General features: G+C 40.9%; 1 protein-coding gene across 4 annotated transcripts in view; it reads left to right on the top strand.

The window, feature by feature from the left end:
- The window catches only part of E2F7 (E2F transcription factor 7), a 44,581-nt gene extending 27,859 nt beyond the window's left edge, over nucleotides 1-16,722 (top strand). For 3 of the 4 annotated variants that reach the window (XM_037996773.2, XM_008004091.3, XM_073020966.1), the window contains 6 exons: nucleotides 3,607-3,792; nucleotides 4,527-4,599; nucleotides 7,678-8,179; nucleotides 9,872-10,127; nucleotides 12,009-12,430; nucleotides 13,773-16,722. In XM_037996773.2, coding sequence (XP_037852701.1) covers nucleotides 3,607-3,792; nucleotides 4,527-4,599; nucleotides 7,678-8,179; nucleotides 9,872-10,127; nucleotides 12,009-12,430; nucleotides 13,773-13,943 — 1,610 coding nt within the window. In that variant the 3' untranslated portion in view covers nucleotides 13,944-16,722. The remainder of the gene's footprint in view (nucleotides 1-3,606; nucleotides 3,793-4,526; nucleotides 4,600-7,677; nucleotides 8,180-9,871; nucleotides 10,128-12,008; nucleotides 12,431-13,772) is intronic. The other variant, XM_008004092.3, reaches the window with a different exon arrangement.
- Nucleotides 16,723-17,927: the final 1,205 nt, after the last annotated feature.

Below are 17,927 nucleotides of genomic sequence, written 5' to 3'. Positions count from 1 at the left end.
GCATAATATATATTATCCTTTTATTTAAATAATTTCTGTCTCTATTTAATGTGTCTGGTGGGCAGTATACATAGTTGAATTCTTTTTAATCTAATCTGACAATTTATGCTTTTCAATTGTGTTATTTAGGCCATTTACACTTAATGTGATTCTTGATCTTGAATTTTAATCTGTCATCTTGCTATTTGTCCTATTTGCTTATTGTTTCTTTTTCTTCTTTTTCTTTCTTTTGGATTTATTAAGTATTTTTTATGCTTCCATTTTATCTCCTTTGTTGATTTCTTGGCTATAATTCTTTGTTGTGTTAATGGTTGCCTTAAGGTTTATAGTGTACATTTTTAATTTGTCACAGTCTACTTTCAAGTGATAGTACACTACATGTATTGTACAAGAATCTTACAATAACTTGCTTTCATTCCTCCCTGCCTGGCCTTTGTGCTATTGCTGTCAAACATTTTACTGCTATATATGTTATAAATCCCATAGTGTGTTACTGGGGATTTTTTGTTTGTTTTTTTTGGTAGAGACAGGGTTTCACTATGTTGCCCAGGCTGGTCTCGAACTCCTGAGCTCAAGTGATCCACCCACCTCAGCCTCCCAAAGTGTTGGGATTAGGGGTGTGAACTACCACGACTGGTCCACAGTTAATTACCTTTTAAAGAAATTTTAATAAGAAAATTTCCTAACCCTAACCCATGTTGTTACCATTTCCAGTGCTTGTCATTTTTTTGTAAATGTAGGTTTCCATCTAATATCATTTTTTTTCCTGCTTGATGAACTTTAACATTTCTTTTAGTGCAAGTCTGCCAATGATGAATTCTTCTAGCTATTGTATGTCTGAGAACGTCTTTATTGTGCCCTTGCTTTTGAAAAACGTTTTTGCTGGGTAAAAAATTCTAGGTTGACGCCAGGCACCATTGCTCATGCCTGTAGTCCCCACTACTCAGGAGGAAGGAGGTGGGAGGATTGTTTGAGCCCAGGAGTTCAAGTCCAGCCTAGACAATACAGTAAGGCCCCTGTATCAAATAAATAAAAGAATTTGAGGTTGAAGTTTTTTTTTCCTTTAGTTCCTTCTTTTTTTATTTTATTTTTTTTAGAGACAAGGTCTCACTCTGTCACCCAAACTGGAGTGCAGTGGCGTGATGGCACGATCATGGCTCACTGCAACCTCAAACTCCTGGGCTCAAGCAATCATCCCACCTCAGCCACCCAAAGTGCTAGGATTACAGGTGTGAGCCCACACACTCAGCCCTTTAGTTCTTTAAAGAAGTTGCTCCACTGTTTTCTAGCCTGCATAGTTGCTGGCAAGAAATCAACCATCATCCTGTTCTTTATATGTTAATGTGTCATTTTTCCCTGGTTGCTTTCAAGTTTCTGTCTATGACTGGTTTTAAGCGATTTGATGATGTATGACTTGGTGTCCTTTTCTTCATGTTTCTTGTACTTAGATTTGTTGAGTTTCTTGGATCTTTGGGTTTAAAGTTTTCATCAAATTTGGCTAATTTTCAGCTATTACTTAATCAAATATTTTTCCTGTCCCCTCATCTGCTGTTTTTACAGATTCCACTTATGCTTGCTTTTGGTTACCTAAAGTTGTCCCACGGTTTGCTGATTCTTTGTTCATTTCTGTCTTTTTTCTAGTGTTTCATTTTTGTACAGTTTCTATTGCTATGTCTTTAACTTCTCTATTTCTACACTTTCTAATCTGCCATTAATTGTATACACTGTATTTTTCATCCCCACCATTGTATTTTTTTATCTCTAGAAGTTTGATTTGAGCTTTTACATTTTTGATGTCTCTAAGACAACATATCCAGTCTTTCCTCTAGTGGCTTGAATTTATGGTATGCAATACTAATATATGTTTTAGTATGCTGGTCTACTTCCTATCATCTGCTTTACTTCTGGGTCCATTTCAATTGACTTTTCTCCTCATTGTGGGTCATATTTTCAGTTGTGTGCCAGACACTGATAATTATACATTATTAGGTGCTAGACATTTCTGTATTCCTAAAAATGTTCTTAGCTTTGTTCTGGGATGTGGTGAAGTTACATGGAAACAGTGATCCTTTTGGGTGTTGCTTTTAAGTTCGGCTCAGTAAAACTCTAAGAGCTTCTAGTCTTTAGTAAGTTTTCCGCCTTATTAGGGCAACACCTTTTTTAGTACTCTAACCAATGCCTCCTGAATTAGGAGGTTTTTCTACTGTAGCTATTGGCAACAGGCACTTTTCCCAGTCCTCTCTGAGCTGCAGACATTGTTCCCTCTAGTACTTTCGAATGGTTCTTTCCCCAGCCTTGGGTATCTTTCTCACATGCATCAGTACTCCACTGAAAGTTGAGTTTGGACATCCCCAGCATTCTCTTTCTGTATAGCTCTCCTCTCCAGCATTCTGCCCTGCAAACCCTAGCTGCCTTGACTTTCCAGGACTCCCAGCTCTATCCTCAACTTAGGGGGACCTCCAGTCTCTGTCTAGGTCCCTCTCCTTACATCCCAACCTAGAAACATTCTCCAGGCAGTAAGCTAAAATCATCATAGAACTCACCGTATTTGGTTCCTGTCTCATAGAGATCACTGTCCTACATGTCCTGATGCCCAAATGTGTTGAAAGCCGCAGTTTTATGCATTATGTCCAATATTTTGTTACAGGAAGGAGGCAAATGTGGCCCCTATTACTGACTTGACCTGTTTTCTTTTTGATTTTGTAATTTCTTATTTTTCTAATTGGGCTTTTGTTCTAAGAAAAAGAAAACTGTAAGGATTACTTTTTGTTGTTATTTTCATTTCAAAGTTTAATTAATGTGAAATGCATGTTTTAGAAAATGTAAGTCTAGCTGAGCCTTTCAGTTTATTAAATCAATTCTCTAACTAAAATGTGCAAGCTTTGAGCTTAGAAAAAAATTAGCACAAATGAATAACGTAGAGATGACTATCTGTACAACATGGATAGCTGCCTGAGTCTATATAGAAATTTCTATCTTAACCCCACATACACTCCGTTAAACACAAACAGTGTCTCCAGGACCTAACCTTCTGTAATCTCACTGTTCTGCAGCATTTCAACCACGAAGTTTCTGCTGACCTTATTCCTTTGGTCACGTAGTAACTGAGCCTCCTACTGCATAAGAAAGAAATAATAAAGCATAACAGAAAATAGAGATTCTCTTATTCATTGCTGTAGATCTATGGCATAGGAAGCTGATCTCAGTTAATCTTGAAAGTGAATCTCAAAATATTCATTTTGGGATGAGCATTGTCGGGCTTTCCTTTGATACTCTCTGCCCAAATAGAGCATCTAAAATGTGAGGCTCATTCTAATTCGGGTTGAAGAACATCTTGCTCTACTTCTGTTGCAGTTCAGATAATTTTAGAATATACATGGATTCAATCTCATTTTATAGTCATCCACTAACTTAAAAAAAAAAGTACATTGAAAGAAATTGGGGTTTGAGGACAAGGCTCATAAAATTCCTTTGATTGTCTTAGTTTTTGATTTATAGGGTAGTAGCTCCATTACAATTATAGGTTCAAAGCCATCTCTTAAATAGACAAAAATTATCCTGAATTACAGCTGTATAACAACACTACCAATTCTCTCATTTATGTAGATGAAGAACTGGTGGATGTTTCTGCATCTGTCTTACCAGAATTGAAAAGAGAAACATATGGCCAGATTCAAGTCTGTGCAAAACAGAAGCTGGCTCGCCATGGTTCTTTTAACACAGTTCAGGCTTCTGAGAGGATCCAGAGGAAGGTGAACTCAGAACCCAGCAGCCCATACAGAGAAGAACAAGGTATCTGCCCTTGCATAATCGATGGAGTCCATCAGTTGCCATGTAGCTGTAGCCCATGCCAGTGCAGCACCCATGTGCTGGCGTTTCTGAACAAACTGACTCTCTCAGCCCTGCCTGTTTTTTCCAGTGGTCTACTTTTTACTTAGCTAAAGTGAAGCAATTATTGGAGGCAAAGGAGATGCTGATATCACAGTCTATGAACATGACCCCTTGCCTAAAATTGATCCTAGTCACCTTGTAGACCAATTGGTTTGGCACAGTTGGCCTGTTTGATGTATCTCAGAAACTCGTTAGACTTACCAAGCAATGCTTGTTTTGAATACTTTTTTTTTTTTCTTTTTGAGAGAAAGGTCACCCTGTCACCCAGGCTGGAGTACAGTGGCATGATCACAGCTCACTGCAGCCTTGACCTCTCAGACTCAAAACAGTCCTCCCACCTCAGCCTCCCAAGTAGCTGGGCCCACAGGCATGCATTACCATGCCTGGCTAATTTTTTATTTTTTTGTAGAGATGGGGTCTCCCTGGGTTGCCCATGCTTATTTTGAATTCTTGATGAGACCTGAATTCACCATGAACTGTTAGCTTCTGAAAATTTCTCTTTGAAGCAAAACCATAACAGTTTTGAGTAATCTCTGAGCTGAGAATAATGAATTCTCAGCTATATAATTCTCAGTATATAGTTGGTATGTATAAGTCTCTTGCTATATTTGTTAAGCCTTCATCTTCCTTTTCAGGATCAGGTGGCTACTCTTTAGAAATTGGAAGCCTGGCAGCTGTCTACAGACAGAAAATAGAAGACAATTCACAGTAAGTAGTCTATAAAAGCTCAGAGTGTATTCTTTTCTATCTCCTAGTGTTAACTTTGACTAAATTGCAATGCCAACTATCAAAAGAAAAAATTTAGGTCAGCCGTTTATTCATTAGGAATTGGTAAGTTTTCCCTTTGTGCCCTACACTGTGCAGGAACTAGCATCAGAGACACCAAAGTATGAAAAATGGATACTGTAAGCTATGATGGCTTCTAGGAAACAGATAAAAAGACCAACACTGAAAGAGACAATTCATAATTAACAGGACCCTGAGAAATGATGTATCAGAGTTCCATGAATCACTTCATCATTATCATAGTTGGTTTTGCCACTACCTACCAGGTACCGTTCCAGGAGCCTTAGTGTATATTGACTCATCTGATCATAAGAGCAATCCTTTGAGGTTTTACAGAGAGCTATTACCCTCATTTTACAGAGCGGAAACTGAAGTGCAAAAAGGTTCTGTAACTTGCCCAAAGTAACATTGCTAATAGGTGACAAAGCTGGGATTCATATACCCAGGCTGTCTGACTTAAATTTGGGGCCCAATTTTGAAAGAAATCATGTATCACCAGAGAAAGCAGAAGAAACGCTAAACAGAGTAATTAGAAAAGTGTTTAATGACAGCTAGCTTCTGAAAAACATAAAAGCGTTTAATGACAGATATGGGAAGACGCAGATTACAAGGCAGGGCCAGGGAGTAGAAGACACCAAAGCCTGACTCGTTTTGCTGTCATGGTTTGTCCAAATAGGACAGGAAAAGGAAAAACCATTTAGCAGAAGAGGTTCGGTGTTGGAGGCAAGCAGATCAAGTTGGCAAAAAGTTGGCAAAAACTAGATCAAGTTTGAAAGCCAGAGAAGAGTTTGGATTCATCAGGGAAACCATAAAGGGCTACTATAGGTTCACTGATGAAGATCATCCTGGCTACTTTTCGCAGGTGGGATTAGGAGTGGAGAAAGGCAGGCCACAGAACGGAGCATTTGCAGTCATTCTGGTCTGCTGTGGGGCAGAGCTGAGCTGTGCTCACCGGAGGTGGAAAGAAAGGGAAAGCAGTGTGAGACAGTGAGTTGGCAAGGCTCGCTAAAGGAGACAGGCGTTAGAAAGAATGTCTGCATGTCAGGTGATGGTGATATCATTGGTGGAGATGGAGAAGTTGAAGGTGGATGGCTGGGTGGAGGGATGGTGGGTGATATACCCAGGGTGGGCATGTTCAGTTTCACAGAGCTGAGCAATACCCATTACTCAACCAGAGGCAGCTGATTGGAGAGAGGATTCATCTCTGTGGCCCAGGGTGCTCCATTTTATTCTCAGCAGCACAGTGGGCAGTGAGATGGTGGGCAAAACAGGTCGTCGTGATTCTATCAGAAAGACAGAAAGAAATCCTAGTCCTCTGTTTACTGTTTTGTTGTTGTTGTTGTGGGTGAGTGTGTGTTTTTTTCTTTTTTTTTTTTTTTTCCTACTTTTTGCTTTTTCTTTTTAGAGACAGAGTCTCACTCTGTTGCCCAGGCTGGGGTGCAGTGGCATGATCTCGACTCACTGCTCCGCCTCCCGGGTTCAAGTGATTCTTGTGCCTCAGCCTCCAGAGTAGCTGGGATTACAGGCACGCGCCACCACGCCCAGCTCATTTTTGTATTTTTAGTAGAGACGGGGTTTCGCCATGTTAGCCAGGCTGGTCTTGAACTCCTGACTTCAGGTTATCCACCTGCCTCAGCCTCCCCAAGTGCTGGGATTACAGGCATGAGCCATCACACCTGACCCTCTGTTTACTATTTCTTAAAGGATCGTTCTTCTCTATTCCTAAAAATAGTAAGAACATAAACATGGTTTTAAATATTTGGAAGTTTTTCCAAACGAAAGGCCCCAACATTGTTTATATCTTATTTATTTCATTTTCTTATTTTAGAGACAGGGTCACCCAGGCTGGAATGCAGTGGCATGATCGTAGCTCACTGCAGCCTCAAACTCCTGGGCTCGAGCAATCCTCCTAGGCACCCCACAGGAGGCATGAGCCACTGTGCTGGCCTGTAAACTTGTACATTTATGGGACTTAATTTTGACTGTGTGCTGCCTAAAGTGTTGTTAACAACACAGAGCAGAATGGGACAAGAATGGCAGAAAATAATAATTGAGAAGATAAGTTTGTTTCCTCACTGCCCACTTCATTTCTTTCATACTGGATTTGTGAAATGAGACAAATGAGATTAATCTTTTTTTAAATCAAAGTCCAGTCTCTGTTACTCTCCCAGGATCTCTCACAGTCACTGAGAACATGGGTTTTGCCATCAAACAGATGTGGGCATGGGCCCAGCTTCCCACTTCAGAACTGGCTCACCCAGGGCAGGGTGATCAACCGCTGCACTTCAGTCTTCCTCACTAGTAAACTGGGGGAAATGAGAGTAGCGTTTTTTTTTTTGTTTTTTTTTTTTGAGACAGAGTCTCACTCTGTCGCCCAGGCTGGAGTACAGTGGCGTGATCTCGGCTCACTGCAAGCTCTGCCTCCCGGGTTCACGCCATTCTCCTGCTCAGCCTCCCGAGTAGCTAGGACCACAGGCACCCACCACTGCACCCAGCTACTTTTTGTATTTTTATTAGAGACGGGGTTTCACTGTGGTCTCGATCTCCTGACCTCGTGATCCGTCCGCCTCTGCCTCCCAAAGTGCTGAGATTACAGGCGTGAGCCACCGCACCCAAAGAGTAGCTATTATTATAATAATTGCATAAAATTGTTATATTATGCTAATTATAATAGTATGTACATGCCTGGCAAGGGTGTAAGTGCTTGGTAATTGATAACGATCAGATGTGGAAGAGATGAAGGAGGAAGAAATGTTCACTCTCACATGAGATTCCAATGGCTCTTCCCACATCGGCTCTCCCACCCCATCCTAACCATTTATCCAGGCCATACCTGAGTGTCTGCCTCTGGGACGAGCTAACACGTGCTCAGCGAGTGTGCTTTCGTATCCGCCTGAGGAGTATTATCTCATTCCTGATTTGGCATGGCTCTCTTTGGGAAAGTAAAGGGTCAGGAGTTGATAGAATGTGCTAACTTCATTACGTTTCTTTTTATTACAGGGGAAAAGCCTTTGCCAGTAAGAGAGTGGTGCCTCCATCAAGCGGCTTGGACCCTGTTGCTCCTTTCCCTGTCCTCTCTGTTGACCCAGAATATTGTGTTAATCCTTTAGCCCACCCGGTATTTTCTGTTGCTCAGACGGACCTGCAGGCATTCTCTGTGCAGAACGGTCTGAATGGACAAGTGGACGTCTCACTTGCTTCTGCAGCCTCTGCTGTGGAGAGCCTGAAGCCGGCACTCCTTGCTGGCCAGCCTCTAGTGTACGTGCCCTCTGCCTCACTGTTCATGCTGTATGGAAGTCTGCAGGAGGGACCAGCGTCAGGGTCAGGGTCAGAGAGGGATGACAGAAACTCAGAAGCCCCAGCCACAGCAGAGCTGTCATCCGCACCCTCAGCTCAGAAGCGCCTCTGTGAGGAAAGGAAACCTCAGGAGGAGGATGAGCCAGCCACGAAAAGGCAAAGCAGGGAATATGAAGACGGCCCACTGTCGCTTGTCATGCCCAAGGTAAGGGAGTGCAGGTGGATGTGTCTGGTGACATCCTGTTAGCCCTGAGCTTCTTCCTAATGAAGATACACTGATATTAATAAGCGATGGAGTCTGGAATATGGGGCTATTTCAAGTCACTTGTGTAATTCATTAAGCACTGAAGTGGCTCTGCCAAAAATCTTGCCTTAAAATAGTGCATAAGAAAGGTGATTTTTATAAAACTCACACTTTCTATAAAATGCTAAAAAGTATAAAGAAGAAAAGTTACCCAGAATCCCACCACATAGAGGCATCACTGTTAACATGTTTATATATTTCCTTCCAGCTTTTTACATCCTTTTTTTAAAACAAATTAGGATCACTGAAATAAACATCTTAATCCAGGATGCAGCTGAGTTCCAGAGGGAGGAATGTGGGTGCTGTCTGGCTATCAGATCTTACGCTTGGTCAGCTCTTCACTGCTCAGTGATCCTGTTTCTCTAACTTCAAAATGAAAAGAACAAAAATATGAGCTGTCCACATCTCCTGCTTACTAGCCGTTCAGAGGTTAATGAGATATGACCAGTAAAACTCTCAGAAAGCAGGAGCACTGTCATTACAGTGGTTTGCAGTGGGTAGGCTGGGCACACTTCCTGGAAATCATTACACTAATTAAGAACCTTTCTCTATTTTTTTCTCTTGCCAGAATGAATCTTTCTCATTTTGTAGATAGCCTGGGGTTGCAGATCAGAAGTGAAAGACTGGCATATGTCTTAGGTAATCAAGACATCTTGGGCCAGCCCACAGTTCTTATGAGACCCCAAAAGACTAGTATCAACACCCTTTATGTGTGCTACTAGCTCAGAAATATATCTCACAGTCTAACCACGATGGCTAGTTTTCCATTGCTAAAATCTCTATCATTTCTCTACTTTGAAATCACAATACTATCAATGCACATGACATGACATTTTCAGACGATTCCTACAAATACAATGGAAACCACTGATATACACAAATCAGCGTAGCACGCAGCTGTATGCTACCTTTATGTGTTAGCAATATTAAGAGAGCTGTTATTAAGATTTACTAATCCCAGCCAGGCGCGGTGGCTCACGCCTGTAATCCCAACACTTTGGGAGTCCGAGGCAGGTGGATCACGAGGTCAGGAGATCAAGACCATCCTGGCTAACACAGTGAAACCCTGTCTCTACTAAAAATAAAAAATAAAAAAAAAAAATTAGCCGAGCGTGGTGGCAGGCACCTGTGATCCCAGCTACTCAGGAGGCTGAGACAGGAGAATGGTGTGAACTCGGGAGGCGGAGCTTGCAGTGAGCCGAGATGGCGCCTCTGCACTCTGGCGACAGAGTGAGACTCTGTCTCAAAAAAAAAAAGATTTACTAATCCTAGTACTTTCGGAGGCTGAGGCGGGCGGATCACCTGAGTTCAGGAGTTCGAGACCAGCCTAGCCAACATGGTGAAACCCTATCTCTACTAAAAATACAAAAAGTAGCCAGGCATGGGGGACACCCCTGTAATCCTAGCTACTTGGGAGGCTGAGGCAGGAGAATCACTTGAACCCGGGAGGCGGAGGTTGCAGTGAGCTGGGATCGTGCCACTGCATTCCAGCTTGGGCAACAGAGCGAGACTCCATCTCAAAAAAAAAAAAAAAAGAGATTTACTACTGGAATTTTGACTTACTTTCTTGCTTCCTGGTTTGGTTGTGTTTAGAAACCCTCAGATTCCACAGACCTTGCCTCTCCCAAGACTATGGGTAACAGGGCATCTATACCCCTCAAAGACAGTCATGTGAATGGCCATCTCCCTGCTGCAGAAGAGATTTCAGGAAAGGCAACAGCAAACTGTTCTGTTTCTTCTGAGTGGGGAAATCCTTCAAGAAATACAGATGTTGAAAAGCCTTCAAAAGAAAATGAAAGCACCAAAGAGCCTTCTTTGCTACAGTATCTTTGTGTGCAGTCTCCCGCAGGTAAGGGATATCATCATGTCTTAGAGTCCCTTGTGGCAGTAAGATCATGAATTGGATTTTTAAATTTTTGTCTGTGTCACCTGACCAAAGTGGCTTATTGATGTGCCTAAGTCATTTTACTCTTAGCCCTTTTGTTTTCTCCATCTATAAATGGAGAAGCTGATTCTACTTTCACCAACTTCAGGAGTAATGGGAAAATAATTGAGGCAGATGATTAAAAAAATACATTAAACATTATTTGGTGGAAAAGCACGGTAATTCAGCTGAATCTAGCATTGGTTTAGTATAACAGTATGAACCTGTTGGCCATTGTGTGCAGCTAGTGTTTTGAGGTCTTGAACATCTAGAGGTACTGAGTATATAGCATCATGACCAAGTGCCAGGTCTGGAGTAAGAGGGCTTGACATTTAAAACCACTTATTGCGTGAATTTAAGTATTCTTCATCCTCATTGGTTAAACAGCAGTAATAATAGCACCTGCTTCGTATAGATGCTGTGAAAATTGAATTAAATGTAATAAGATAATACATCTAAAGCACTTAGAATAATAGCACCTGGCACTTAGTAAGACTCAATAAATGCTGTTACTATTTTGAATTAAAGCCGAAATACAGTAGACACCAGATTTTAAAAATATGTACTTTGTACATAAAGCTACTCTTGATGCAAAGATACCTAAATTGATTTTCCTCAATTCCTTGTTGGCTTAAGCCTAACCTGCTAGAACAGGTTAGGTTAGTATTTATGATTATTCACTTATCTAGAAAAAAACTCTTTATTCCTTTAGTAAGTATCTTTTAGTGCTTTCTCTAAGCACTGAATATTGGGGATACACGGGTGAACAAAAATAGATTCAGCCCCTGCTGAATGAAAATTACAGCCCAGCACAGGGATTTTTAACTTTTTCTGTGCCATGGATCTTTTGGCACTCTGGTGAAGGCCATGGATTCCTCCTCAGAATGTTTATAGATACATAGAATTAAATACATGGGATTACAAAGGAAGCCAATTATATTGAATGCAACTAGAAAAACCATTTTTAAAATTACTGATAGTAATAAAAAGACCTGGCAGCAAGCCCAATACTGTCAAAATTTCCAAGTTGTGATGAGCTTGACAGTATATTAAGAAATCTGTAATAGCTTTAATGTAATATTCACATGTCTGTACTATTTCCTAGTGACAAAGTCAAGGGACTGTTAAAATTGTTGATTTGTTGCCTGTGATAATTGAGGGAAATAAAAATTTTCAGTTAGGAACTTATGGAGATATTTTGGCCAGGCACAGTGACTCATGCCTGTAATCTCAGCACTTTGGGAGGCTGAGGTGGGAAGATCACTGGAGCCCAGGAATTTGAGACCAGCCAGGCAACATAGGAAGACCCTGTCTCTACAAAAAATAAAAAAAAAATTAGCGGGTGTGGTAGTGTGCTTGTGGTCCCAGCTACTCTGCAGGCTGAAATGGGATGACTGCTTGAGCCCAGGAGGTTGAGGCTGTAGTAAGCCATGATTACACCACTGCACTCCAGCCTGGGTAACAGAGCAAAACTGTGTCTCAAAACAAAACAAAAAATAATAATAAGTAAATAAATAAAAATAAAGATGTAATCTTTCCCATCCAAGCTTTTTGCCTTCTCAGTTTGGGTTCAGTGGAACTCATGTTAAAAACTTCACAGGCATCAGATAAATGTGGGATTACAATCTTGGCCACAGCTGTGAAGGAGCAGGGTGTGGGCTGTTTGGCCTGGTCAGCTGGGGGAAGGCCTCATCATTCTTTGATTTATTGTGGACTCCCGTTTGAAAGGGCCATGACAAATGTGAGCTTGAATGGTATCCTCATGATGACATATATTGATTTTCACCTGTTCTGCTTTTCTTTCAGGATTAAATGGTTTCAATGTACTTTTATCTGGCAGTCACACCCCCCCTACTGTGGGCCCGTCCTCAGGTCAGCTGCCGTCTTTCAGTGTCCCTTGCATGGTCTTACCATCTCCATCTCTGGGCCCTTTTCCTGTTCTCTATTCTCCTGCAATGCCGGGCCCAGTTTCTTCTACTCTTGGTGCTCTCCCAAACACAGGACCTGTGAATTTCAGCCTGCCTGGCCTTGGATCAATAGCCCAGCTTCTCGTCGGCCCCACAGCTGTGGTTAATCCAAAGTCGTCCACACTCCCTTCTGCAGACCCTCAGCTTCAGGGTCAGCCCTCACTAAACCTGAGTCCAGTGATGTCAAGGTCACACAGTGTCGTCCAACCTGAGTCCCCCGTTTACATGGGACATCCAGTCTCAGTAGTAAAATTACATCAGGTGAGGCCTGAAGTTTCCTGAAGACACTGTCATTCTGGGAAGGGATATGCCTGTGTTTAACTAGCTTTCATTTTAGCCACATGACTGCCGGACAGAGGTACTAGGTCAGGCTCCACCTGGCTTCCATTGTAGACCTAGAGTTATCTGCTCCTTTTATAAAGCACTGAGACATGAGGTGAGAAATCCTGTGCTTTAAAGACAAAAATGTTTGTTTTTAGGTGTCATTCTGTTTCTTTTAATTAGAGGGACCTGTTTTAGGCATAGTTCAGGGGGATTTTTGAGGAATGCTAAATAGTTTCATTATTTTGATGATCTTCAAGCTTTTATTTCACTAGGTCAATAAGCCACCCTAAATTTTAATTATACAGCTATAAAAACAATCAAAAGAAACAGAAATCTTGATAGTAACTCAGAGATGCTTAGCCTGTCAGTCATTTCTTAAGATGTGATGTTTAGAGACTGTTGTGTGTGTATAATGTCTGTATATATATACATCTATACATACTCAGAAGACATAAAAATATACAAAAAGATATATTATCGATATAAGTTAATGAGTCTGTATTTGTCCCCCAACCTCCATTTGTGGTTCAATCAAATATTTGTTGAATTCCTATTATACATTAGGTTGTTCACAGTGATTACTTACTCTCCCAGACAAAGAATTATGTTTAGCCAAAAAATATTTTAGACAAGTTATTCAGAGCCTCAAAGGTTTGCAAGACATTGAAATGAACATGTTAGTTTTAAAACAAGATGATTATAGCATAACATAGAATTTTGTATCACCATGTGCCAGGCACCGATCTAGGCAATGAAGATAGAGCCGTGAACAGGGTAATGGTCCCTGCCATTTTAGGGCACATTAAGGGAATAAATATTTAACATTTAACATTAGGGGATAAATATTAGCAAGTAAAGAGAAAGAGCCAATACACAAACCATGTTGGCCTCACATGCTCTAAAGTGCTTTACAATTATTATCTTATTTAATTCCTACAACCTTGTGAAGTCAGTACTTTTACCATCCCCGCTGGATGGAGGAAGAAACTGAGGGACAGATTGCCTTGTCAACGGTCGTAGAGCCCAGTCCCTGGCTCTAGAAGCCACACTTGTAACCTCTTTAGTAGGCTGCCTTTCTGCACCCAAAACAACAAATGTGAATTTAATTTTCGGTTGTGGTAAGCAGGGGAGACAAACGGCATAAGTATGATAGGAAAGCAAAGAAGGAGGAACACCTGCCTTGGGATCCTAACACACAGGTCAAGAAAGGGCTGCCTTTCTACTCAGGGATCAGAAACAATGTAACTTCACTTCTGCTTTTACTTTTTTCTTTTTTTAGTCACCAGTTCCAGTGACCCCCAAGAGCATCGAACGCACACATCGTGAGACATTTTTCAAGACACCTGGCAGCCTTGGAGACCCTGTCCTGAAGAGAAGAGAAAGGAACCAGTCACGAAACACCAGCTCGGCCCAGAGGAGACTGGAAATCCCCAGCGGCGGGGCTGACTGACCTGCTGCTTTGCCAGGTGGGGGAGGGATCAAACGCCCTGAGAGTCCCGGATGTCCTAGACGCAATGCAAACCGTCCTGTCCTGAGCACGGGTCCTTCCTCTCTCTTGCATCCACACTTCTGTTAACTTCCCACCATCATCAATCATCTGATTTCCTGAAAGTAATTAATTGTGCATTTAATACCAGTTAGAGTTCCGACTCTCTGCATGGTGTCACAGTGAAAGCGCCGACTGACTTTAATGGTTTTGATTCAAGAATCGTCTTATTGCTGGAAGTAGATCCGAATAGGCTACCGGAGCCTTGTGGTTTTTCTAAAGAGGGGCGCTGTCTAGCACTTAACTAGGGTAAGCATTCTTAACATGTATTTCCACTTACCCTGAGTAAATCTGTGGTGAGAAAAGCTTCCTTTCTGCAGTTTAAAAAGGCTACTGCTTCCTTAGGCTTTATCAGGAAGCCACCTTCAGTTGTGAATCCTATGGTATTATTTATTTTGTTCCTGAAATGGGATTTAGTGCAAAAAGTTTACAACTACAGTCTTTAACACATTTTTTTTCAGGGTATGACGACTTGAATGTTTGTACTTTTATTCTATAATTTGCCCTGCACTTATTCTACAACTTAGTAATAATGTGGATAAATGTATCTACATGACACATGTCAAGACCAAAATAACTGTGAACGACACACCTTGCTGTAAATGAACTGTGCTAACCCTGACTGTGGGCATGAGAACAAAGATGAACTCTAGAACTCTAGCAGCCTAACTGCTGCTTCTCAAATAACTGTGTGAACAGGGAGATAGTACTGTTCGTTTCTAAAAATCCTACTGTGCCCAGTTTCCTTCACTACATGCCCTGCGTTTTTTATTTAAATGTTTAGCTGTAGAGCTATCAGATATGGATGTCTTCTAACAATTGCTGTTTGTAAAAATCAGGATGGTAGAAAGTGATTACATGGGAAATTGGAACCTGGATGAGACCTTTTTGCTGAATTCTGAAGAGTAATTATGTGAAAATTGATATAGGGCAAGAGATGATTCTTTTGTTTTTCTTCTACTTCATGTGCGGAAGAGTAAGAGGGAAAATGGACATATGTTTCATAACCAAGGGTATTCAAACCATAGTTAGATGGTACCTCTGAAAAATAAGTATGGTGAGCACAGGGGTTGGTTGTTCTAGCATGAATACAATTTTGGAAACTGTTATGCAATTTCCCTTTTTTAACCCACATTACTTTAGGGGTGCATTAAGTAGCCAAACTATACTAGTTCTTTGTATTCCTAGACTTGCTGATATTTACCTCTCTCTTGTCTCTTCAGAGAACAAGGGAGCCATTCTTTCCCTCCTACTTTCCTTCATTCCCTCTTCCTTCCCTCCTTCCTGCTTCTTTTCTTCCTTCCTTCTTCCTCTCTTAAAACTTCTATCTTAGATGTAGAATCCTGGTGTAGGGTTTTATTTTATTTTTATTTTTTGACCCAATAAAATGTTATATGAAAGAATAAAAATATTAATTTAAGAGACTCTGGGAGTCTGAATAAAGTAGCTTTATATTAACTACAGGATAATATTAGCCTTATTACCCCCACAAGATTTTTTTAAACTTGAGGTAGGTAGCTACATTAAATAAATTTGCTACTTATATAAAAATTTTTATCAACACTAAACTTTTAAAGTTTACAAGATTTTTTTTTTCCTTTTTTACAGTCTTCTGTAGAGTTAGGTTAAAAATGTGGTTTTTAACCACATCAACAATTGCATGGTACTGATGATCCTGAACTAAAACTGATGGGTTCTCTATCAAAACAAATAAAAATATACCTTTTTCAGGTTTCAATCTGTGCAGGGTGTATGCATTTTAACTCTCCCATGCTCAAGAACTTCCACAAAATATTTCATGGAGAGGTCTGCATTTAGATGGAAACACAAATTACTTTTCCCCTCACTGTTCCTGAATGCTGTATACTTGTTTTAACATTTTTGCTATTTTTTTTTTATTCTGATCATGATATAACCATCTTAACCTCAGAATTCATATTTCTTGAGGGGTGTTAAGAAGCAGTCCCATTGGTGAGGATATTATGACTTGGTGACCATACTTAGGAATAGAAAACCAAGCACAATTGCTTCTGTATTCAGTATCCACTTAATGTGGCTTTATATGTAAAAATAATAATGCAGTGGTTGTTTGTCAGGAAAATGAATCTTACAGAACAACTGGTGGAATTGAAGCTGCTGCGCTAGAGTTGGATATTTTGGGTAGTGAAGAAGCAATGGCAATCTTGAGTCTATTATTGTATAACTTAGTAAAAGAAAAAAATAATTGGTGGTGGTCCTACTAAGAGAATGCAGCTTTTTTGAGTTGTCACAGAGGCTGTGTGTGCCCTACACTGACCAGGGTTTGTAAAACCCTTTCATTCTGGTACAAGAGTCGGGGGTATAACTTTTATACTTGAATCTACCTACCAAGTTTACATTTCTCAATTCCTTTTTGTAAGGTGCTATTTCTGTATTTAAATAACTTTCTTTTAACGTAAAGCTGCTTTCTGCTTATCTTATTGCACTGCTAGTTGTATGTAGGTATTAATTTTATTGCTGCTTACTGCTTTTGTTTTCTTATTATTTAGCTCTGCTCTTTTTCCTAATGGCTATGTTATGTATAGCTATTTACTTGTAACTGTACTACATGTAAACTGATTTTTTTGTTCTGATTCTTTTCTAATATTTTTAGGAAAATATTAAGCTTTATAAAATAGCAATAAAAAATAATTCATTTAAGAAGAGATGGTGGTTGTATTTTTGGTAGGCTTTTTTTGCATACTGTTTTGAGTAAAACGCTTAACAGCTACAACATAGGCAACCAGGCCCTCATAAATGTAAGTCAGATCTTTTTTGCTGACACCACCCCGTGGTTACTAAATGCTGAAACTTACTGCATCAGAATTTCATGGGAACTTGCGGGGGTTGAGGCACTGTGTAATTGAGCTTCTGATTTCTACTAAGTCCCAATCTCTGTAGGTTTGGAGCTTCCAGATGATTCTGATGTTTATCCAATCTAGGAATCACAGGTAAATGCAGACCACCCCTCAACTTCTTGTGGCATCCATGAAGTCAAATGCTTCTCGGTGTAGCTAATGCCCACCTTTCACTGAAAGCCAATTTCTATTGTTAGCCCTCACTTTTAATTGACCTGCAAGCAGACTTAATCTGATGTCCCCTAGCTCTTTATATCCCCAGAGTGATCTATGTTGCACTGTTGTCGGACTCCCCTGCTAAATTCTGAGGTGACACTTGGAGATGTTTGAGCTGATTCACATGGAGAATTCTTCAAAGGCCTCATCATGGGAGCATTTGCCTGAACTGTGATGCAAGCAATACATATTCTTCCAGCTGCAGCTCTCCCTCTGCTGCTGGTTCTCCTGCCGTCCATTCCACACAGACCCTTGGGCAGGATTTTGAATGGTCCTAGTCTGGCCCCGATGGGGTTAAGTGAATCATGGCAGTGGTTTCCCCCATACTGTACTCGTGGTAGAGAATAAGTTTCATGAAATCTGATGGTCTTTTAAAAGGAAACTCCTTTCACTTGACTTTCATCCCCTTTGGCTGTTGCCGTGTAAGGCGTGCCTTTCGCCTTCTGCCATGATTGTGAGGCCTCCCCAGACACATGAAACTGTGAGTCCATTCAACCTCTTTCTCCTTGGTAAATTACCCAGTCTCAGGTTCATCTTTATCAGCAGCATGAGAATGGATTAATACAGGCCCTATCTCTTATCAGCCACATCCAGTGATCTTTACCTTGATTCTAGGAGAGAAAACCCAGCCACACACACAGGCTTCTCCCTCCCTCCACTGCCAAAGCTGCTGGCCCACTCATCTCCCTTAGGTCCCCTAGGTGAGTCAGACACCAGAGCACACGTCTCACTGCAGGAAAGAGCTGAGAGAGAAGCATCACCCTGAACACCTCCCCTTATTGGCTCGTAAGTGGAA

Source organism: Chlorocebus sabaeus, chromosome 11 (assembly GCF_047675955.1).
Source record: "Chlorocebus sabaeus isolate Y175 chromosome 11, mChlSab1.0.hap1, whole genome shotgun sequence".
Lineage (NCBI taxonomy): Eukaryota > Metazoa > Chordata > Mammalia > Primates > Cercopithecidae > Chlorocebus > Chlorocebus sabaeus.
Note: the sequence above shows the minus strand (reverse complement) of the source record. Positions and strands in the feature narration are given on the sequence as shown.